Genomic DNA, 20,928 nt, shown 5'->3' on the forward strand with positions numbered 1-20,928 from the left:
AATGAAAAAGTTTTAAATGAAACTTTGGACAGCTTGACGAAATATTTGAATAACAAGGATAAGAAGTATTAGCTTCTCATAAGTAGAGTAAATAACATGAACTATTAATAAACTAAAACAAAGCAAATCTTTTTGGTTATTCAATTTATTAGTATTTAGCCATTTACTTATATTATGTATTTTTAAGTGGTAGAAAACTAATCAATAAATGCAACAAAAATACCTAAATATGAATGAAATGTTTTTACGATAGTACTTACATAAACTTTAAGTAAACAGCACCCTTCATTACCCTACAAAATTTGATACGGGTTACAGTAACTAAAGTTTTTTTTTACCTATAAAGATGTTTTTATACTCTAAAATCTAATCTGGTTGAAAAATTAGTTTGTAAAAGTTTAAGAAATGATATGCTTGCATGGGCTTTTACAGTTTTAACTTTTAAAATCTTAATAAAAGTAAGAAGAGTTTATAAATCAACTTTAAAATTTTTAAAAGTGCTATTTTGTTGTATTAGATTTTATATAAATTAGATTCTTAAAAATGTATATAAAAGTACTTCGTTAATTTTCTTAGAGTTTTTTGCTTTTGAAAGTCATTTGATGTTTAATATAAAGGAAAAGTAAAAAGATTGTAAATCTAAAAAGTAAAAATTTAGAGTGAAATTTTAAAACTAAAGCATACAAAAAATATTTGAACAAAACTATTAAAATTTTGATATATTCTACAAGTAAAATGTTCTAAACAGTTTAATTTATTTTAAAAAATTGTGGAATACTAAATAAACAAAACATCTAATACATTTTATGCGTTTGAATTAACTTTTGACACACTATAGAAATTCTAAACGTTTTTCAAACTTTTAAACACTTAAAAATTTAGCAACTGTGTTATTTTGTTGTGTTTATAAGATTTCCAATGTTCGGTTGTTAGTCAACTTTGTGAACAAAGTTGGGATATTTTCTAATGAAAAATTGCAGAATAAAAAATCGAAAAATTGAAAACTAAAAAATACGTGTAGTTAAAGCAACGAAATGTTTTGTTACTGTTAAACATTAACTTTAAAGTGTTAATTAGAATAAGGTTTTCTTATATATTTTTTTGTTAAAGCTAGTGTAAAAGAACTTGTACCTTAATTTTTTGAAAGCAGTCTTAAAAAAAAATCAACGAAAAACCAAATCAAGCAAAAAAGTAAACGATTGACACAGACAATTTATGCTTAAAAAGTTTTAATTGTACATTATTTTAAAATTTTCTGTAAAACCTTATTAAAAAATTATAGTTTTAAGTTAAGTTAAAGTTTGAACTAGGACTTTATTTTTTATTATTATTAATTCATTAATTACTATTTTTTCAAATTAGTTATATATATATTTAGTTTGTTATACTAAAAATAAAATAAAGCGTAGTGTATAAATTAGCCGTAGGCAAAACAAGTTTTTTTGTAAACATAGCACAATTAAAACGATAAATTAAAAACTTTACGAACGAAACAAAATTATATAGAAAATCCAAGTTAACTTATTTCCAAAAACTTCGAAGTTTATCTACAAAAGTTTGGAATTGGTAAAGTGGCTCAATGTACGTTTCATAAAAAGTATACCTGGAATAAGCAAAAATGACAAGTTTGTAAACAGAAAAAGCAGCCAAACCAACAAACACACTACCAAATATGAGCCCCTCTCTCTGGGCTTTGATTAAAAACTGGTCTGTTTCTAAGGATTCTTTCAGAACAGAGCCTTTTTTGTTTTTGTGCGGGAAAGGAGTTTTCGGAACAGGAACTCCCAGAAATTCGCAAAGTGGCTCCCATCCTTTCTTAAAATCAACTAAATGAAGTTTATCTTTCGGAGCTTTCTAAAAATTATATGTGACTATGTATAAAAGCATATAAGAAATTGCCTCGAAAAAAAAAATTGTAAATCTCCATACACTACTTAGAATCAATATGTTTTTTTTTTAGTTTCAACTAAGTTATAGGTAAAGTCTTTTTGAAAGTAATTTAGATTTTATTGCAGTAAAACCTTAAATATAGCATATCTATTACAAAATATCATAGATAAATATTATTTATGGAAAAATATTAACAAAAAGTATGCTTTTAATAGGGGTAGGGAGTACAGCACATTTTTTTGGTCATGTTGTAAAATCCATATGAGGAGTCTTGATTTGGATGTGTTTTGGTATCATCAAGAAGAATTTGAAAAAAAATTCTTAAAAAAAAAACTGCACCCTAAAAAACTGATCTGGACCCCAAAAATCACATAATTTTTGATTTTTTGACTTAAATAGTAATAAAGTCACTCATACACGTCCTAGACTTATATTTTATATCTTAAATTAAAGCTAATAATTATAGGCATACACTTAATGACATTTCAACTGCTTTTGGAATATTATGACGTCATAATCACACAAAATATGTAAATTTTATCTGTAACATGGTGCGTTTTGAAAAATTAAGAAGCATAGCTGGTTGTCTAATCTAATTAAAACAAAATATTTTAAAATAAATGTAGACATACTTACTTACTTTTAAAATTTAGGTGATGTTGTATGAATATTAATGGGATATTTGATGTAATAATTCATTTAGCTATAAGTATTTAAAAATAACCTAAGAATGTTATTCAATTTGCATTACAACAACATAACGAAATACAAAAAAGTTATAATTTATTATAGGCAACATAATGTTGTATGGCATTAAACATTAAGTTAATGATTGCAAAATAAATAGAGACTAGTATAATAAAGAACATTGCATAATAAAACGAACATTGCACTGTAACATTTAGTATTAACACTTTAAGATTACTGCAAAATGACTGTCACTTTTAAAAATACTAGTATAAAATAACTGTCAAATGATTGATAAAAATCTAACTGACTGTGTGTACATAATACTCATAAAAATACATAAAAACTACTTTTTAACTTTATGTAAAAGACATCTGTTCTACTATTAAATCTATTTGGACATGGTTTCTCAGTGAAAAAGTAATAGATCTTTCATTAGAAACATCCCATTCCCCATCAACTTTACAATCAAGAATAGAATCTAAATGCAAGTTTAGCAAATCACGTTTATGTGGGTGTTTCCACTTCGAATTTCTTATGTCTTGAACTCTCATGAGGTGGTCCATCTTATAAGTCCCATCATCATTTTTACCTTCAGACATAGCAATATACCATGTGTCTGATGACCCTTCACTAATTAATGTGACATAAAAATTCCCTTCCATAATATCTTCATTTTTTCTTTCTGTATATTGGGGAAGAACCCCCTACAGTTAATAATGCATCAGTGTTTGTTGGTAAAGAACATAGAGAGCACTCATCATCTTCTGCAACAAGAGCACATAAGTTTAGAAGTCTTTCTTTGTGAGTATTACCATTAACTTTAAAAAGTTCTGGATTGTATAACACTTTAGATTTGTGAGACTCTCTAAAGTAAATTAACTCATTACGAACAATAACTTCATTTTGATCAGGATGAGATTTTAAAATAGAACACGGCTCTTCCACGCTCACTACAGGCCCACCCAAACTTTTACACAGTTTGTGCTTTTTATAATATAAAAAATTCCATTTTACAGACAAAATTTGCATATTTTGTGTAATTATGACGTCATAATATATCAAAAGCAGTTGAAATGTCATTAAAGGTATGCCTATAATTATTAGCTTTCATTTAAGATATAATATATAAGTCTAGGACATGTACGAGTGACTTTATTACTATTTAAGTCGAAAAATCAGAAATTATGTGATTTTTCGGGTCCAGATCAGTTTTTTGGGGTGCAGTTTTTTTTTTAAGAATTTTTTTTTTAATTCTTCTTAATTAGACCAAAACACATCCAAATCAAGACTCCTCATGTGTCTAGCAAACATCACCCAAGTACTCCCTACCCCTACTTTTAACTATAAATATATTTTAATAAGTAATACTGTTATGTTTTCAACATTTTAAAAGTTTCTAGTTAAAAGTTGATAATAAAAATAAACATATAAAAAGCAGTACATAATCATAACTATCATTTTTACTAAACTCAGCATACCTCTAACAAATATGTGTTGTGCTTTCGATAGGCTTTTCTAACCAAAAGCTCGCTGAAACTGCAACCGCCCAACCAATTTTGTTTGAACTCCACACCGAAAGCAGCTTTTGCTTTGATTGAAAATTTATAAGTTTTTTACTATTTAGTTTATAAAAACAAAGTGATACAAAGTATAGTAGTATTTGAATTAGCAACTGTCAGTAACCACAACGTTTTGATGTAGCATCATATAAACTAGGGATGGGAAAATTTTCTAGTCAGCTCGATTTATTAAAAAGAGTCTTTCCGTAGCAAGACTTGTTAAAATAAATCTTAGCGGGCTGTGTAACTTTTGTAAATTATGCTATAAACAAAAAACTTAATAAATGAGATATTGTAGTGCAATAATATTTTATAAATAAAATTAAAAGCACTTTGAAAACTATTTGTTATAAAAAGGGCCAATTGTTTTGCGCAAATTATTTTTAGACTTAAAATTATAGAGAATAAGAAATTTTTATTGTCAGACCGGATCCGGTTCGCGTAAGTTTCCCACCTTTACTTTAAACACTGCTGCTAAAAAAAATGGATATATCAGACTTATTCAGTAAAAAACAATTAATTGCTTTATCTGATAAACTATAATAAGTTTTTAAAAAAGTAGTAAAAATAGTTTTAACAGTTGAAATATTTATTTATTAAAAATATATAATAAAATGCATTTCATTTTCTTTAAATTTATTTAAGTACTTTCAAGTAGGACTCGTCAGAAATTGTTTCCTACTGGATTGGAATGAATACAAATTGAAATAAAATTATACTGCAGTTTAAAGATATAAAATGACGTAATAATCAAATGTTAAAAATTAAATAAGTGCTAATGCTAAACAAATTTGGTATACTAATAAAACTCGGTAGAATTAAAAGAATCTAAATAAAGAAGCGCTAAAATTTTTAAATTAAAACTATGCTTAAAAATAAAGTGTAACAAGAAACTAATTACTTTAAAATTACTAATATAAGGATTTAAAAAGTCTAGTTTGGTAAACGAACTTTTTCTGCTTACATAAACTGGGCCTTAAAGATTGAATACATAAGGCTTCCAGAATATGCAATTGAAAAGAGTTCTCCGCTCTCACTAAGACTGAAAAATTGTCCTTTTTATAATTTTTAACACACTCAGGATTGTCCAACAAATGTTGCCCAATCGCCGAGAAGTATTTTTTAGTTGGTTTCTCAGAACGGCCATCAAACCACTTTTTCAAGACTTTCGGAACATGTTGATCGATTCTTACATGAAACCTTTGAGATGTTTTTCCCACGTAGTCACTACCACAGTGACAACTAAATTTATAGATGATGTTACTTTTTTCATGGGTGGGAGAAACATCTTTGTAAATTCCATTTAGAGGTCGATCAGTACACAAAACTGTTCTTAAATGAACAGAACTGAAAACTTGACTTATTTCCTCCGAAATTTTCTTAGAAAACCTCTCAGAAATATTTCCAAGGTAAGGAAGTTTTAAGTATACTGGACACTTCTGAGGGCCAATCATTTTTAAAGCTGTTGAACTTCTAGCTCTTGTTATAACTTTCGAAACTAAGTTACCTGGATAATTAAGCGAAAGGAAAGTGTTTTCAACTTGCCTTCAAGAAAGCAAGGAGAACAAAGTCTGGTGAAACGCTTCACCATACCCGTTAAAACTCCTAACTTCTGTTTGACTGGACCAAAAGATGCCCACGGAACGTATAATGCTTCTGAATTTAATTTACGATGAATTTTATTCTATATATTAAGATTCTAAGTATATCGCTAAGATTCTAAATGATTGCCTGAAGTTATTAAGTTTGAATGAAAATGCTTGAAAAAGAAGTTTAAATTTTAGACTAGGCCAACAAAAAACACTTAGTTTCTTTGTGGATGCTAAGCTTACTTTAACAATGAAATTGATTTAGAGTTCATCATTGTTTCTAGAGATAGTAATCCTCTAGACACAAACCTTGAGAAATTAAACTGATTCAGACGTTCTCAAGTCAATGATATCGGATCTTTTTGGTTTGTGTTCAGTTTTAAAATTATACCTTAGTAATTTTTATTATACCAATCTGAAATAAAAACTATAAGAAAAAGAAAACAGCAACAAATTTGCATTAAGATTTGAAAATAAAATGATCAAAGAGAAAAACATTTATAAAACAAATGCAAAGTACAACTATAATATTTAACCACTTATAGCTGTAGCAAAATGATAATTAATTAATTATGCATAAGACGGTTAGCGAATATCATATTGAAATTGATAATAATAAGAAGTTCCGGCTGTTAAAAAAACTAAGCAAAGAAGAAAGGGAGCGAAGATTGGCAAGCTACAACCAAATTTTTTGTCCAGAGACATCCTTTTGAAAGGATTGTGTCGGCTTATTTTTCAAAGTTCACCAGTAAAACAAACCAAGTTAAGTTAAAGCTAAATTGTAATTTTTTTGTTTGATCCTTCAAAGACATGTCAATTACTTAACCTAGATGATTGAGTTTTGTTGGGATTCAACTGAAAATACTTCAACAAAAAGTTTAATTTTTAAACTAGGGCAATAAAAAAACATTTAGTTTCTTTGTGGATGCTAAGCTTGCTTTAACAATGAAATTGATTTAGAGTTTATATTTTATCTACAAGAAAGCTCAATAAATTTGTTGGACTTTAAAAAAAACTTGTTTAACCAGCTAAACAACTTATCTATGAATGAGACAGTATCTTTGTTTATTATTACTACAAGCGAAACTTCTAATTCTCTAGAAACAAACCTTGAGATATTCAACTGATTTAGACGTTTTCAAGATGTCCTTCGGTTGAGCAGTTGAAACTTCTTTGCAGTCTGGATTGAAATTTTGTTTCTAAAAGAATGCTTAAAATTTGATATAAAAAATAAACTTTTTTTAAAACGCTCACTACACGTAAAGAAATTTGTTTGCTAATGCAAAACTTTTCTTCAAAATTTGTTTCCTTCAATGCAAAATCACATTTTGCCTTAACAATGAACTCAGATCTTTTTGGTTTGTATTCAGTTTGAAATTGTAGCTGACATTGGAACTAAATACCTTAGTAGTTTTTATCAAACCAATTTGAATCAGTTATAAAACAAAAAACAAAGGTGAAAAATCTGAATTAAGATTTTGAAGATAAAAGACCAAACAGAAAAAAAAATAAAACATATTGAAAATACAACTATTATACCACTTATAGCTGGAGCAAAATGATAATGGATTCTAAATGTTGTGCAATTTTAAGATTTCGCTTTAAACCATTATGACGTTACTTTAGAAGTATTCATATTTTAATATTTAGCTCTACAAGTATAATCTGTAATTTGGAAGCAAGTAAAAAGTTTGTAAACAATTATATCATTTAAAACTACTTCTTTTATATCTAGAGCAGTGGTGTCTGCTGCCTTTGAAACAAGAAAAATTAAACTCGATCAAAGCGAACAATAATAAGTGTAAGCAAATGTTTTGAGTCTAAATTCTAAAAATACTAGTCACAGTATACAACATTAATTAATCATAATGTTGTTTGTAAAACTCAGTTTCACCCTTTTAGGGATCTTCAGTTACAATTTAAATTTTATTCAATTAGAATCTAATCTCAGTTTAATAGTCGTGCGCGTAGTAATATTGTTGTAGTTATAGTTTATTAAACGACAAAAAAACACTCAAAATATCTTGTCCTAGAACCTGGTGCACGAAGAACCTTTTGGTTATCAAATCGCAAACCACGAATGTTTTTTAAGTCTTGTTCGGGACTTGTAATTAATTAACCTTATACAGTTCAGTTAATATGTTAAGATGATATCGTTGTTTTTTTTTTTTTGATTAGGTCAACAGGTTTTAATATCTGCTACAGTTAGTTAGATCTTATGAACTTAAAATTAATAAAACTTATAAAATACTTTTGTTTTATGTACCTAAAATATTAGTTTAACTTTTAATTTATAACGAGGCAAAAATTTGTAGTCACAGACAATAACTTGTACAAATAATTAGAAGTATCTAAGCTAAAAACTTATTTTAACATTTGTTTCTAATCATTTCATTTTAAGTTTATTCTTGCAATCTAGTTTAATTTGGTGTTTTATTTTATCCTTAATTTTAAAATTAGCACTAGTTGTACTTGAAGAGGAGTATGGATAATCGTTTTAAATGTTGTTTCATGTAAATGAAAATATTCACAGTACATCTTTAGTACATACAAAAAAACAACAGTTTATGACTCGGATAAATTGCTGTAACAAAACCAACAAAATCGTAAGAAATTTCAAAAGGAACAATAGACAAAAAGACCGTTTTATATATAATTTGTGTGTTTTGTTGGTGTATATATGCATTTTGAAAAATGTTCGCAATATTTATACAAGTAAAAATGTATGTTTCTTGTAAGTTAAAATTCAGTTGATTTTAATATAATCCAAAAAATAGTTTTATAGCATTTTTAAATAGATTTAATTTTCAAACTAAACTTCATACTTTTGTTAGTGTCAGAAAAAGAAATTACCAAACTTAATCAAAAGTTCAGATTTGTAGCTTAAGCTTTTTGGTACAGTGTTAGCACGGGTTTAATTTCAAAATCACATTTTGATAAAAATAAATTTTCAATAAAGAACAAGAGCTTTAGACGTGGTATGGTACAGAGTATGAGTGGAATTAAGCTGTTTGTTAAAGCAAGATGTCATTTTAAACGCAAGAAACGTTGGTCACCTTCTTAGAAACACACTTGAAACTCATTATTTTATGTAAATGAAAATACTATTGGTGACACATCTATGACTTTGAAAAAAAGCTGACAAAACCGTATCTAGTTTCACTTATAAAGTTGAAAGATTCAATCACTTATCAACTTGTAAGAAATCCACCCAAAACTAACAATATGTAGATTTACTTTTTTTTGCTATACTATAGTGTATGCATTTTGAAAAAAAATTCTCAAAATTATGGTACGTAAAAATATGTCCAGGTGCTTTTGAAATTAAGAACTTCAAAGTTTTTGACACAAAAAATTTGTTTAGAAACAACAGCTTGTTCTCAACTGTAGATTGACTTCGAAATCACATTTTGCTTAAAACTTCCTATAAGTAATTACATTTAATGCATATGGTAAAATTTTAACCATAACATTTTCGAATTAAATGCTGTAAAAAAAAGCCTCAATTTGTAATAAAAAACCGGAAGTTTAATTGGAACATTTGAAATAAAACACCCCATTGTTGAGTGCAAGTCAGAAGAACTGATAAAAGATGAGAAGCAAAATTTTACAACATTGATCAAAACACGGTGCGCGTTGAAGAATTGTTCATTGAAGTTTCCGCAAAAACATTTTGTTGAATCCGTTTGTTTAGCAACAGACGTACCAGAAATACTTTTAGAAGCGAGAAAAAAATACCCCGTTTACAAGTTAATAGGAGATGATAATACTGCTGACTCGGCAAAAATGAGCAGCAGATACACTAAATCGAGTGTAACGCCTCAGGCTATAAATTAAATTCAGCAAAAGAGTTTTCTCTAATTAGGTTTTTTTTTAAATTTGTTTATTTTCTAAATTGCCGCCTTATAAATAAAAATGAGATGTTGTGGCAGCTCAAGCTTGACTTTTCTTATTGCTAAATTGTGAGTATTGTTATTAATCTCTTATTTTTAGTTTTGTATCTTAAATTGATATATATTTCTAATAAAGTTAAATTGAAGTTAATTTTACTTTGGTTTTGCATAAATTTGAAAAAATAAACTTTGCTGTTAATAAAATTAAATTGAAGTTTATTTTAATTTGGTTTTGCAAAAATTTGAAAAAATAAACTTTGCTGTTAATAAAATCAAATTGAAGTTAATTTTACTTTGGTTTTGCATAAATTTGAATAAATAAACTTTGCTGCTAATAAAATTAAATTGAAGTTATTTGTACTTTGGTTTTACATAAATTTCAATAAATAAACTTTGGTGTTAATACTTAATTATATTGAAATTATCTGTAATTTGGTTTTACATAAAATTGAATAAATAAGCTTTGTTGTTGATAATTAATTTAATTAGCAAGCAGCTTCTTGTACTCTTATAAATCTCTGTAAATTACAAACCAACCTTAAGTAATTTAAAATAAACTAGTGGGCCACACCTAACTCTTGGTATAGCACAATGAGTAACAGATCCAAGCCCACCAAAAAGGATAGTATGTTCTCTAAAGAGAACATACATCATACTTTAAACAAGGTCATCAACCCCGAAACTTGCTGTAGCCAACGTAATATAAAGGATTAACAAAAGGGGTGTTGACTCACACTCTTCGCGCCGTAGCCAACCTGGTCCATCAGACCAACCACAAGCAACGTGCGAAAGATACGAGTTTATCGGGACAAAGTTGTTATGCTTAAAAGATTAAGCAATAAAGAGTAAAAGTAACATAAATACAGTTAATGCATATGGTCAATTAATAAATAAAACATTTTTGAGGTGAAACTAGCAAAAAAAGATTTTTTTATGCCTTAATTTTTAAAATAAAAATTAAAGCTTGGTCTCACTAGTTGAGTAAAAAATAAAGTTTGAAACTGTTATAACTCAATTAGATGTGCTTGTAAGAGACAAAGTGTTAAAAGAAAATTGAAGCTAAAATACGTTTTGTACAAATTTTTTAACTGCATTGATTAGCTCTACTTTCTCTTTAAAGAAAAGGAATAACTAAAAAAGTTTTTTTTTAGTTTCCTCCTCCAAAGAAATTTCAATTATTCAATCTAGATGATTGCCTGAAGTTATGAAGTTTAAATGAAAATGCTTGAAAATGAAATTTAACTTTTTAGACTAGGCCAACAAAAAACACTTAGTTTCTTTGTTGATGCTAAGCTTACTTTAATAATGAACTTGATGCAGAATTCTTATACTATTTACAAGAAAGCTCAATAAAATTGTTGAAATTAAAAAAAAAGAACTTCTTAAATAAACTAGATTTCATTGCACTGGAAAGACAGAGTTTTCGTTCAATATTTATTTTTAGCGATAGTAATTCTCTAGACACAAACCTTGAGAAATTCAACTGATTCAGACGTTCTCAAGTCAGTTATATCAGATCTTTTTGGTTTGTGTTCAGTTTTAAAATTATACCTTAGTAGTTTTTATTATACCAATCTGAAATAAAAACTATAAGAAAAAGAAAATAGCAACAAATTTGCATTAAGATTTGAAAATAAAATGATCAAAGAGAAAAACATTTATAATACAAATGCAAAGTACAACTATAATATTTAACCACTTATAGCTGTAGCAAAATGATAATGAATTAATTATGCATAAGACGGTTAGCGAATATCATATTGAAATTGGTAATAATAAGAAGTTCCGGCTGTTAAAAAAACTAAGCAAAGAAGAAAGAGAGCGAAGATTGGCAACTACAACCAATTTTTTTTGTCAAAGACATCCTTTTGAAAGGATTGTGTCGGCTTATTTTTCAAAGTTCACAAGTAAAACAAACCAAGTTAAGTTAAGGCTAAATTATATTTTTTTTTGTTTGATCCTTCAAAGACATGTCAATTATTTAACCTAGATGATTGAGTTTTGTTGGGATTCAACTGAAAATACTTCAACAAGAAATTTAATATTTTAGACTTGGCCAACAAAAAACACTTAGTTTCTTTGTGGATGCTAAGCTTACTTTAATAATGAACTTGATTTAGAATTCTTATTTTATTCACAAGAAAGCTCAATATATTGTTGAAATTAAAAAAAAGAACTTCTTAAATCAACTAGACTTCATTATAATGGAAAGACAGAATTTTCATTCAACATTGTTTCTAGAGATAGTAATTCTCTAGACACAAACCTTGATAAATTCAACTGTTTCAGACGTTTTCAAGATGTCTTTCGGTTGAGCAGTTGAAGCTTCTTTGCAGTCTGGATGGAAGTTTTGTTTCTATAGGAATACTGAAACTTGCTATAAAAATTAACGTGTGTCAAAACGCTCACTACATGTAAAGAACTTCTTTTCTAATGCAAACCATATCTACAAAATTTATTTCCCTTAATGCAAAATCACATTTTTCCTTAACAATGAGCTCAGGTCTTTTTGGTTTGTATTCAGTTTGAAATTGTAGCTGACATTGAAACTTGATACCTTAGTAGTTTTTATTAAACCAATTTAAATTAGCTATAAAACAAAAAAAGATAAAAAATCTGTATTAGATTTGAAAGATAAAAGACCAACAGAAAAACATATATAAAACAAATTCAAAATATAGTACTTAACCACTTTTAGCTGGAACAAAATGATAATGAATTCAAGTTGTTGTACAATTTGAAGATTTTGCTTAAAACTATTATGACGTAACTTTGAAAAAATTCAAGTTTTAATACTCAGCTATACACGTAGAATTTGTACTTTAGCAGTAAATAAATCGTTTGTAAACAAGTAAATCATTTAAAACTCCTTCTTTTATATCAGAGCAGGAATCTCTGCAGTCTTTGAAATAAGAAAATTAAACTCGATTAAAATGAACAATAATAAATGGAAGAAAAGTTTTTAGTATAAGTACTTTGCAAACTAATCACAGTTTGTCGTGTGCGTAGTAATGTTGTTGTGTTATAGTTTACTGCTTCAGTTAGTTTAATTTTATCATAATAAAATTTATATAGCTTATAAAAAACTTCTGTTTGATGTACCTAAAATAGTACTTTAACTGTTTATACTACCAGTAAATTTTTTGTAATTAAAGACAATAACTTGTACAAATAATTCGAATTATGTTAGCTAAAAATTTATTTAGTTTTCCATTTACGTTTATTCTTGCAATCTAGTTTAACTTAACATTTTAATTTCTTTTTCTTTTTAAATTCAACTTTAGTTGCACTTAAACAAGAATACCTATTATTTATTTTTACAGCTTATTATTAACAAAACAATGTTTCACTCTTATATTGGCATATAGGAAATCATCAGTTGTTACAAACAATGTTGTAGTTATAAATTATAGAAGGCAAATAGGAGAAATTATTATTTTTTGTTGAACAGTTTGTCATTCAATTTAACAAAACTTAAAAAACAAAATTGTTTAATTAAAATATAAAAATTTCTTGATTTCTTTTTGTTTGTTAAATATAATGAAAATTTAACTTTAATATGAAACTTCTGACACATACTCGTTTTAATAGTGTCTAAAGTTGTGTTTGAATCGATGACCAATTTTCTGAGCATTTCCTTTTTGAGTTTAACAAACTTATTGCATAAAAAAAAGTGTTAATCTGCTTTTTTTTTTTGTTTCAACATAAAATAATCAGTTAAAATATTCTTCACTTATGAAAAAACTATAAATTATGAGTTGATTTTGATAGTTCAATTCGTTTTGTCATATTTGATCTTGAATATGTAAAACTGTAATATGTGCACTTTAGAAGACTAAGCTTTTTTGATTAAGCTTAAAGTTATCAACTTAAAAAAAAAAAAGACCACTGTTTATTTACTCTTTTATCATTTCCTCTAGTGATAACAAAATTTAAAAGCTCATATACAACTTGTTTAACAGAACATTTCTAAACAAATATTTTAAAGCCATTTAACTAACATATGTTTGATTTAAGTTCACACAGTGCATAATAATTTAAAGTTGTAAGTAAGCAACAAATATGATAAATAATTATTTAGTAAGTGTTTAAAATATTAGTCAAAACATTAACTTAAAAGTCACTTTTTATAGAAAAAATCAAGTCTTGTATATAGTTTACTATGAATATTTTTTAAACTTCATTGTTTACTTACAAACTTAATTGTATTACAAAGTTACTTAGTATTACACCTTTAGAACTCACAATAAATAAGCTAAAACAATAAGTGAAAAACTAATCAAAAACAGAAAATTTTAGATTCGAGTAAACATAAAAAACGTGTTAGTTTATATACAAATATTTTTTTACTTTCATAAACAGTCAAAAATTGTTGGAATATTTTTTCAAGTTTTGAAGTTGTTCTGTTTCATGTTTATATAAATATAACGGTATTTGTGAGTTTTCTAATGGTCACTTTAAGTTTTTTAGAATTTTTTTTATATAACTTAAATTTCAGTCATGTAGATTTTATGTTATAAAAGGTGTTTGTACCTTATTTATGTTTAATTTGATATTTATTTTATTAAGTGATTGATCTTTAATTGAACTTTAACGTCGATTGTTTTTGTAAGCTATTAAAAGTAATATACACTAAAAATGCAAATATTTGTTAAATACAAAACAATTGTTTTGATGGACAGATGTCAATCTCATCAAGTTGTAATAGAACTTTGTATTTAGCACCTCATTTAAGTAAATCGAGCACTTTAATATTAATAATTGCAAACATACTCAAGTACCTCTAAAAATAAAATTTTTTTGTTTTCAAAAAACTATTTTTACCATCTAAATTAAGCTACTAAACCTATTTTAAACAAACTTGCATGTTAAACGTTGTTTACGGAATTCCAAAGCTAGCGTTCAAAAAGTAAAAGCTTTAGACATACACGACTTCATTTATTAGTTACTTTGAGATTTTTATTCTTATTAACAGGTTTGTGTAAATTTCTCACATATCCCGTATTATTTTGAAGTTGCTAAATAGTGATTAAAATTTGTTTATTTTTTTTCAAAAAATTTCTGTTTGATTTGTTAGTTTGAAAAAGGATGTGTCATAAATTTCTATGAAAAATAAACACGTTTTTTTCAGTTTAAAGTTAAGAATAGATTTTTAAACAATTCAAATTAAGATGATGCTTGTTTACCTAGTTGGAATAACACTTTCAAGATTAATTGAATTACCTTGAAAATTAATAAACTTAAAATATACTAAACGAAGTTTAGTGAGTATTAGTATTTTATCTTGCTTATACTATTGAGTTAAGTTATATCTAAATTGTATATAATAACTTTGTTATTGTTTCATTTTTCCCTAGTTTTTGATAAATAAACTTATTTACTTAATGTTAGTTCAAAGTAAAACATATGAAATTAAACATATACAAAAAAGTTATAGTTGTATTTTTAATTCTGATTTAAAAAAAATGTAGATTAAAACTTTTCTTATAAACAATAAGAAATTAAATTTGTTTGAATTATGTATAAACAGTGTAACATACATCTCTTATATAACATTTTACTTAAATTTGTTAAAACTAATTCATAAACAACATTTACCTTTAGAAATAATCTTATAAAACAATTTTTAATTTTTTTAAATTTTAAAACTTGCTTTAAAATTTGTTTTTTGATAAGTAATCTGAAAATATTTTAATACTAACTTCATTATGTTTGATCAACTAGTAACTAAACAAATATAAATTTTCTAATTAAGTTATCAGAACATTGAGTAAAACAAGCAGACTATTGGCATGTATACTTCTCAAGATGGTTTTATTTATCCAAGTTGTTATAAAACATGAAAATGATGTGACACCCTACCATATAAGTTGACAAAATAAGTCGTTGAAATACTTAAAAAGAAAGCTGAAAAAAATATAAACTGTCTATACCTAAAACAAATACTAAGTTTATATTAAAAAAGACTTTAGTGAAGGTAATTTCTAACAATATTAGGTTTGTTTTTTGTTTTTTTGTTTTGTTTTCTTGAAAGGTTAGTTATGAGTACGCTTGTTCAAAGTGGATTTTCGTTCATGTGCATAAAGTTTATTAAGTTTAGTTGTACTAGGCTGAATAAAAGTGGCAAACTAAAAACGATGTTACTAATATGAAAGCTATTAATACAGATTATTTTTTTTTACTTTAAATTATCTTACTTAAACATAAAAGGTGTATTTATTTTCTTCCCATTAATAGATTAATTGAATAAATAAACCTAAAGAATTTCTTTTGTTTGTTTGCTTAAATGAATATGAAACAGAGTATGGAAAAAAAATAGTATACTGAACAGTTTTAAAACAAACAATGCTTAAAAGTTTAAGCAAGAAAGAGTAAAAGTAACATCTGCAAGTTATATGATTACAAATGGTTTTGTAGAGTTGATAAAATTTGAAGCAAAAAAAAAAACTTTCAAATTTATCATTGAAGAAAAAAAGCGAAAAGCTTCACTTTGAAAAAAATAAAATGAAACTTTTGTTACAATTTGTATTAAAAATAAAATTTTATTCACTTTGTTAAAGAAGCAGTGTTGCTAGAAGTTAAGACAAAACTGAAAATAGCTAAACGAGATATTAAGTTTAAACTTTATCATACAATGACAATTACTAATGAAAATATATAGTTTATTTTTGGATGCTAAAGCGTAGCTAAATCTTAAATGTGTTAAATTAAACCCGCAAATTTTGTCTAAACTTTTTAATAAATGTTTAAGACTTCTAGTGAAAAGAAATTTAAAAATATGTCACTGAAAAATATTTCTCAGACAACATTGGCTAGCGGATTCGCTAGAAAAAAATATTCAAGCTATTTTTTTAAGCAAGATGTTAGTCACTTTTGAAAGAAGACGTCAAAACAAAAAAGTCAAATGATAATACAAAGTTTTATTAGATAGGTATCTCTTAGGCTTACTTAGCTCCGTTAAAGTGTGTTAACTTGTTAACACACGGAAACATGTACTAGTTCAATAAATAAAGATTGCTGTGAAATTTGATATAGAATTTAGTGTTTCATGTAAATGAAAATATTCACAGTACATCTTTAGTACATACAAAAAAACAACAGTTTATGACTCGGATAAATTGCTGTAACAAAACCAACCAAAACACAAGTAATTTCAAAAGTAACAATAGACAAAAAGACCGTTTTATATATAATTTGTGTGTTTTGTTGGTGTATATATGCATTTTGAAAATTTTCGCAATATTAATGCAAGTAAAAATGTATGTTTCTCGAAAGTTTAAATTCAGTTGATTTTAATATAATCCAAAAAATAGTTTTATATCTTTTTTAAATAGATTTAATTTTCAAACTAAACTTCATACTTTTGTTAGTGTCAGAAAAAGAAATTGCCAAACATTAAAGAGTTCAGATTTATAGCTTTTTGGTACAGTGTTAGCATATGTTTAATTTCAAAATCACATTTTGCTTTGATAAAAAGCATAACCTTATATAAATAAATACAGATAATGCAATGGTAAATTGTTAAATAAAACATTTTTGATGTGAAACTAGAAAAAAAAAAGATCTTTTTATGCCTTAGATTTTAGAATAAAAAACTAATATAAAAAATTAAAGCTTGGTCTCATTAGAAGTTCAACAGCTTTAAAAATGATTGGCCCTCAGAAGTGTCCAGTATACTTAAAACTTCCTTACCTTGGAAATATTTCTGAGAGGTTTTCTAAGAAAATTTCAGAGGAAATAAGTCAAGTTTTTAGCTCTGTTCATTTAAGAACAGTTTTGTATACTGATCGACCTCTAAATGGAATTTACAAAGATATTTCTCCCACCCATGAAAAAAGTAACATCATCTATAAATTTAGTTGTCCACTGTGGTAGTGACTACGTGGGAAAAACATCTCAAAGGTTTCATGTAAGAATCGATCAACATGTTACGAAAGACTTGAAAAAGTGGTTTGATGGCCGTTCTGAGAAACCAACTAAAAAATACTTCTCGGCGATTGGGCAACATTTGTTGGACAATCCTGAGTGTGTTAAAAATTATAAAAAGGACAATTTTTAGTCTTAGTGAGAGCGGAGAACTCTTTTCAATTGCATATTCTGGAAGCCTTATGTATTCAATCTTTAAGGCCCAGTTTATGTAAGCAGAAAAAGTTCGTTTATCAAACTAGACTTTTTAAATCCTTATATTAGTAATTTTAAAGTAATTAGTTTCTTGTTAAATTTTATTTTTAAGCATAATTTTAATTTAAAATTTTTATCGCTTCTTTATTTAGATAGTTTTAATTCTACCGAGTTTTATTAGTATACCAAATTTGTTTAGCATTAGCACTTATTTAATTTTTAACATTTGATTATTACGTCATTTTATATCTTTAAACTGCAGTATAATTTTATTTCAATTTGTATTCATTCCAATCCAGTAGGAAACAATTTCTGACGAGTCCTACTTGAAAGTACTTAAATAAATTTAAAGAAAATGAAATGCATTCTGTTATATATTTTTAGTAAGCTATGCACCGGAAAAAAGCTGTTCAAATATTTATTTAAATAATTAGTACAATTTTTCCAGTTACTGCTATTAAAGCTGCTAAAAGTTTAAAATATTGAATTCACTTACCCATTTTGTTTCCCCACTTATTCATAAAATAAAGTCTTGGTGAAATTCTAACGATGAGAGCTATGAATAAACTCATATTTGTTTGAATGTGCTCATTGAAACTTTTAAACCATTCATCTTCACTAGCTCGTTGATTGAAAAGTATCTGAAAAAATCAATACTTTGCAAAGCTCCTTTGTAATATTTTCTAAAACCTATAAGATATAAAATCAAAGCTTGTAAGTTGATATTGATAGTGTTAGTAACATTAAGTTCTTTATAACAAAAAATAGTTTAAATAATTGTTTAAAAATTAAAAAGATAAATAAAAAAACTTCATATAAAATACAAAAAGCTCGTAAACAGGTTTAAATACATATAAGTTTTATATTTAGACGTACACTCAAAATTTCTATTTAGTTATTCAAACAATCCGGATCTTTTCTCAAAACAAGATCCGTCATAGTCTAATCTATTATTGGATCCTAAATATCTTAAGTTGATTGTAATGTAGCTGGAACATAAGTTTACTTTTGAGAATAAAATAAAGTGACGTATTATTTGTTTAGACAGTATTTGTTACTAATATTAAGTTCTGCATCAAGCTATCAAATAAATGAAATTAAATAGGTAATCCCTTAGACTGATAAACTATTATTTAAATATTTTTTAAACAGTTTCAGACTGAATTAAGATCTTAGAAAAAAGCCTTAGTTGTAATACATTAATAATTGCATTATCATATTCTTTTTAACACATAAGGCAATTTAAACATATTTTTATAAAACATTGTAGCAAAAAACATAACGATTTGAAATCATAATTAGTTAATACTTTTAACAATATAACTTTGAATAAAACAAGTAAAATACGCTAGTATATTTGGTCTGATTGTCGTAACTTATCATAATTTGTTACAAAATTTGCAGAAAATCAGTTTCACCGCAAAACGGATTTTTAGTTAATAAACATTTTTAATTTAATAAATGAACTTGAATTGATTCCTGTGATATATCAGTTTAAAGAATGTTTAATAACTTATCATGTATCTCACCTTCGCGTCGGGAAACGCCTGATGAATTTCCTCCCAAAACACACATCCGGGAATGTCCATCACCGCGTCGACCTCCTCAAACATCCTCCTGAACACTTCAGGGGATCCCCCTTCGTCCACCAGCCTGTCCCACTCGTCTCCTAGGAACACGTAGTTTTCAATGTAGTCGTAACAGTTGAAGCCCAGCTCGGTCAGCGCTGCGTTCAACGTTTTCGTTCCGGTTTTGGGGAATCCCGCCACTATTACTTTCATTTTGATGTTATGCAATCTAGCCAAAACAGGAAATGATTTATTTTAAAAACAACTTGCTTAACGTTTTTTAATGATATCTTCTTTTTTTCATATCCATGTGTTTTTTAAACAAACTTTATTTATATGTGTTTGCAAATCTTTTTTAGTGAAAATATTTGTATACTTTTTTTCTATAGTCTTTTTAATTCGGTTTAAAAATAGTATAACGCATTTTCAGTTTTAAGTATAAATAATAAATTGTGAACAAAATTTACAAATTTGATGTAAATAAAGCAGTTTAAGTATTTTAACTAAAGAAATTAATAATCTTGATATTTTTTTTAACTCTCAGGTAAAGAACACGAACATACATTTCTTAATGTTGTATTACATATATTTTTATTCTTTATCTCGCATGAATTCCGATTTGAGTAATTGAGTGTTCAAAACAAATTATAACTTGTACTTTTACGAATATCTTTTTTATTTTGGATTGTCTTATTTAAAGCTTATTTAAGTTGTATAAAATTTTGTAATAATATAGCTTTGTATCACGGCAGTCTTTTAAAATGTTTATTTTCTAATATATGAAAACCTTTATTGTAAGCTTTTTTTTGTAGTTTTGTGTGACTAAAAATAATTTTTTTAAAGAATTTAAACAAACTTTTTAATAATTGTATAACATGTTTGAATACCTAAGCTTTAAACTCGATAAAATATTTTGATCGTTTAGAATATATTTTAACAAATAGTTTAATGTTATATTAGATAAATTTAAAACTAAGATTACTAATTCTTAAAACAAAAACTAAAAAAGTTAGTTTTAAAATATAAGTATTTTATGAATACTGAATTGACAATATACTTTACAAAAAAACTATACTAAAATTTATTTTAAATTAGTTTAGGGGATTGAAATGTCAAAAGCTAAAAAACTGTAACTCAAACAAAATTTTCTGGCTTCTTTAGCTGGAAAATACACTTTAAAATTGAACAATATAATACAGACTAAAATTATAAAGCTTGCTTCGTACTTAACCAGTCTGTATTATCCGAGCAGCTATTGACCGTAGTAGGTTTCTTTTTTCGTTTTCTCTCTAAAACGAAAAAAAAATTGCATTGTTTAAATTTTTGTTAATAAAAATAAAGTTGTCACGCTTCTAACAGCAAAAATTTAATGTAGCTTAAACTATATAAAAAAAATTTCTAGAAGGTAATTATATTTTACGATATAGTAGTTTTTTTTTGTTTTTAGTATAAACAAAACAATATAAGGAAAAAGATAACTTGATCTAAAAATTTTAAATTTAGTTCTAAAATTAGTTTGATAGATAATTTATTATGTGAAAAAACAGTTGGTTTTATAAATTTTGTTTTGAGCTTACAGCTATTTATTGTTTAAGATAGTTTTCATATTCTGCTTGGC

At 26.2% G+C, this 20,928-nt stretch overlaps 1 protein-coding gene across 1 annotated transcript; it reads right to left on the reverse strand.

The window, feature by feature from the left end:
• Window positions 1–1,411: 1,411 nt before the first annotated feature.
• LOC145841876 (uncharacterized) lies at window positions 1,412–19,530 on the reverse strand. Its single transcript, XM_082949167.1, has 4 exons — window positions 19,272–19,530; window positions 18,239–18,383; window positions 4,059–4,168; window positions 1,412–1,854 (listed from the first exon to the last, which is right to left on the reverse strand). Exons 1-4 carry the CDS (start codon window positions 19,521–19,523, stop codon window positions 1,522–1,524), a joined length of 840 nt encoding a protein of 279 aa, XP_082805293.1. The 5' UTR covers window positions 19,524–19,530; the 3' UTR covers window positions 1,412–1,521.
• Between the last annotated feature and the right edge of the window lie 1,398 nt (window positions 19,531–20,928).

This window comes from Thalia democratica, chromosome 8 (genome assembly GCF_965202585.1).
Source record: "Thalia democratica chromosome 8, ktThaDemo2.hap1.1, whole genome shotgun sequence".
NCBI lineage: Eukaryota > Metazoa > Chordata > Thaliacea > Salpida > Salpidae > Thalia > Thalia democratica.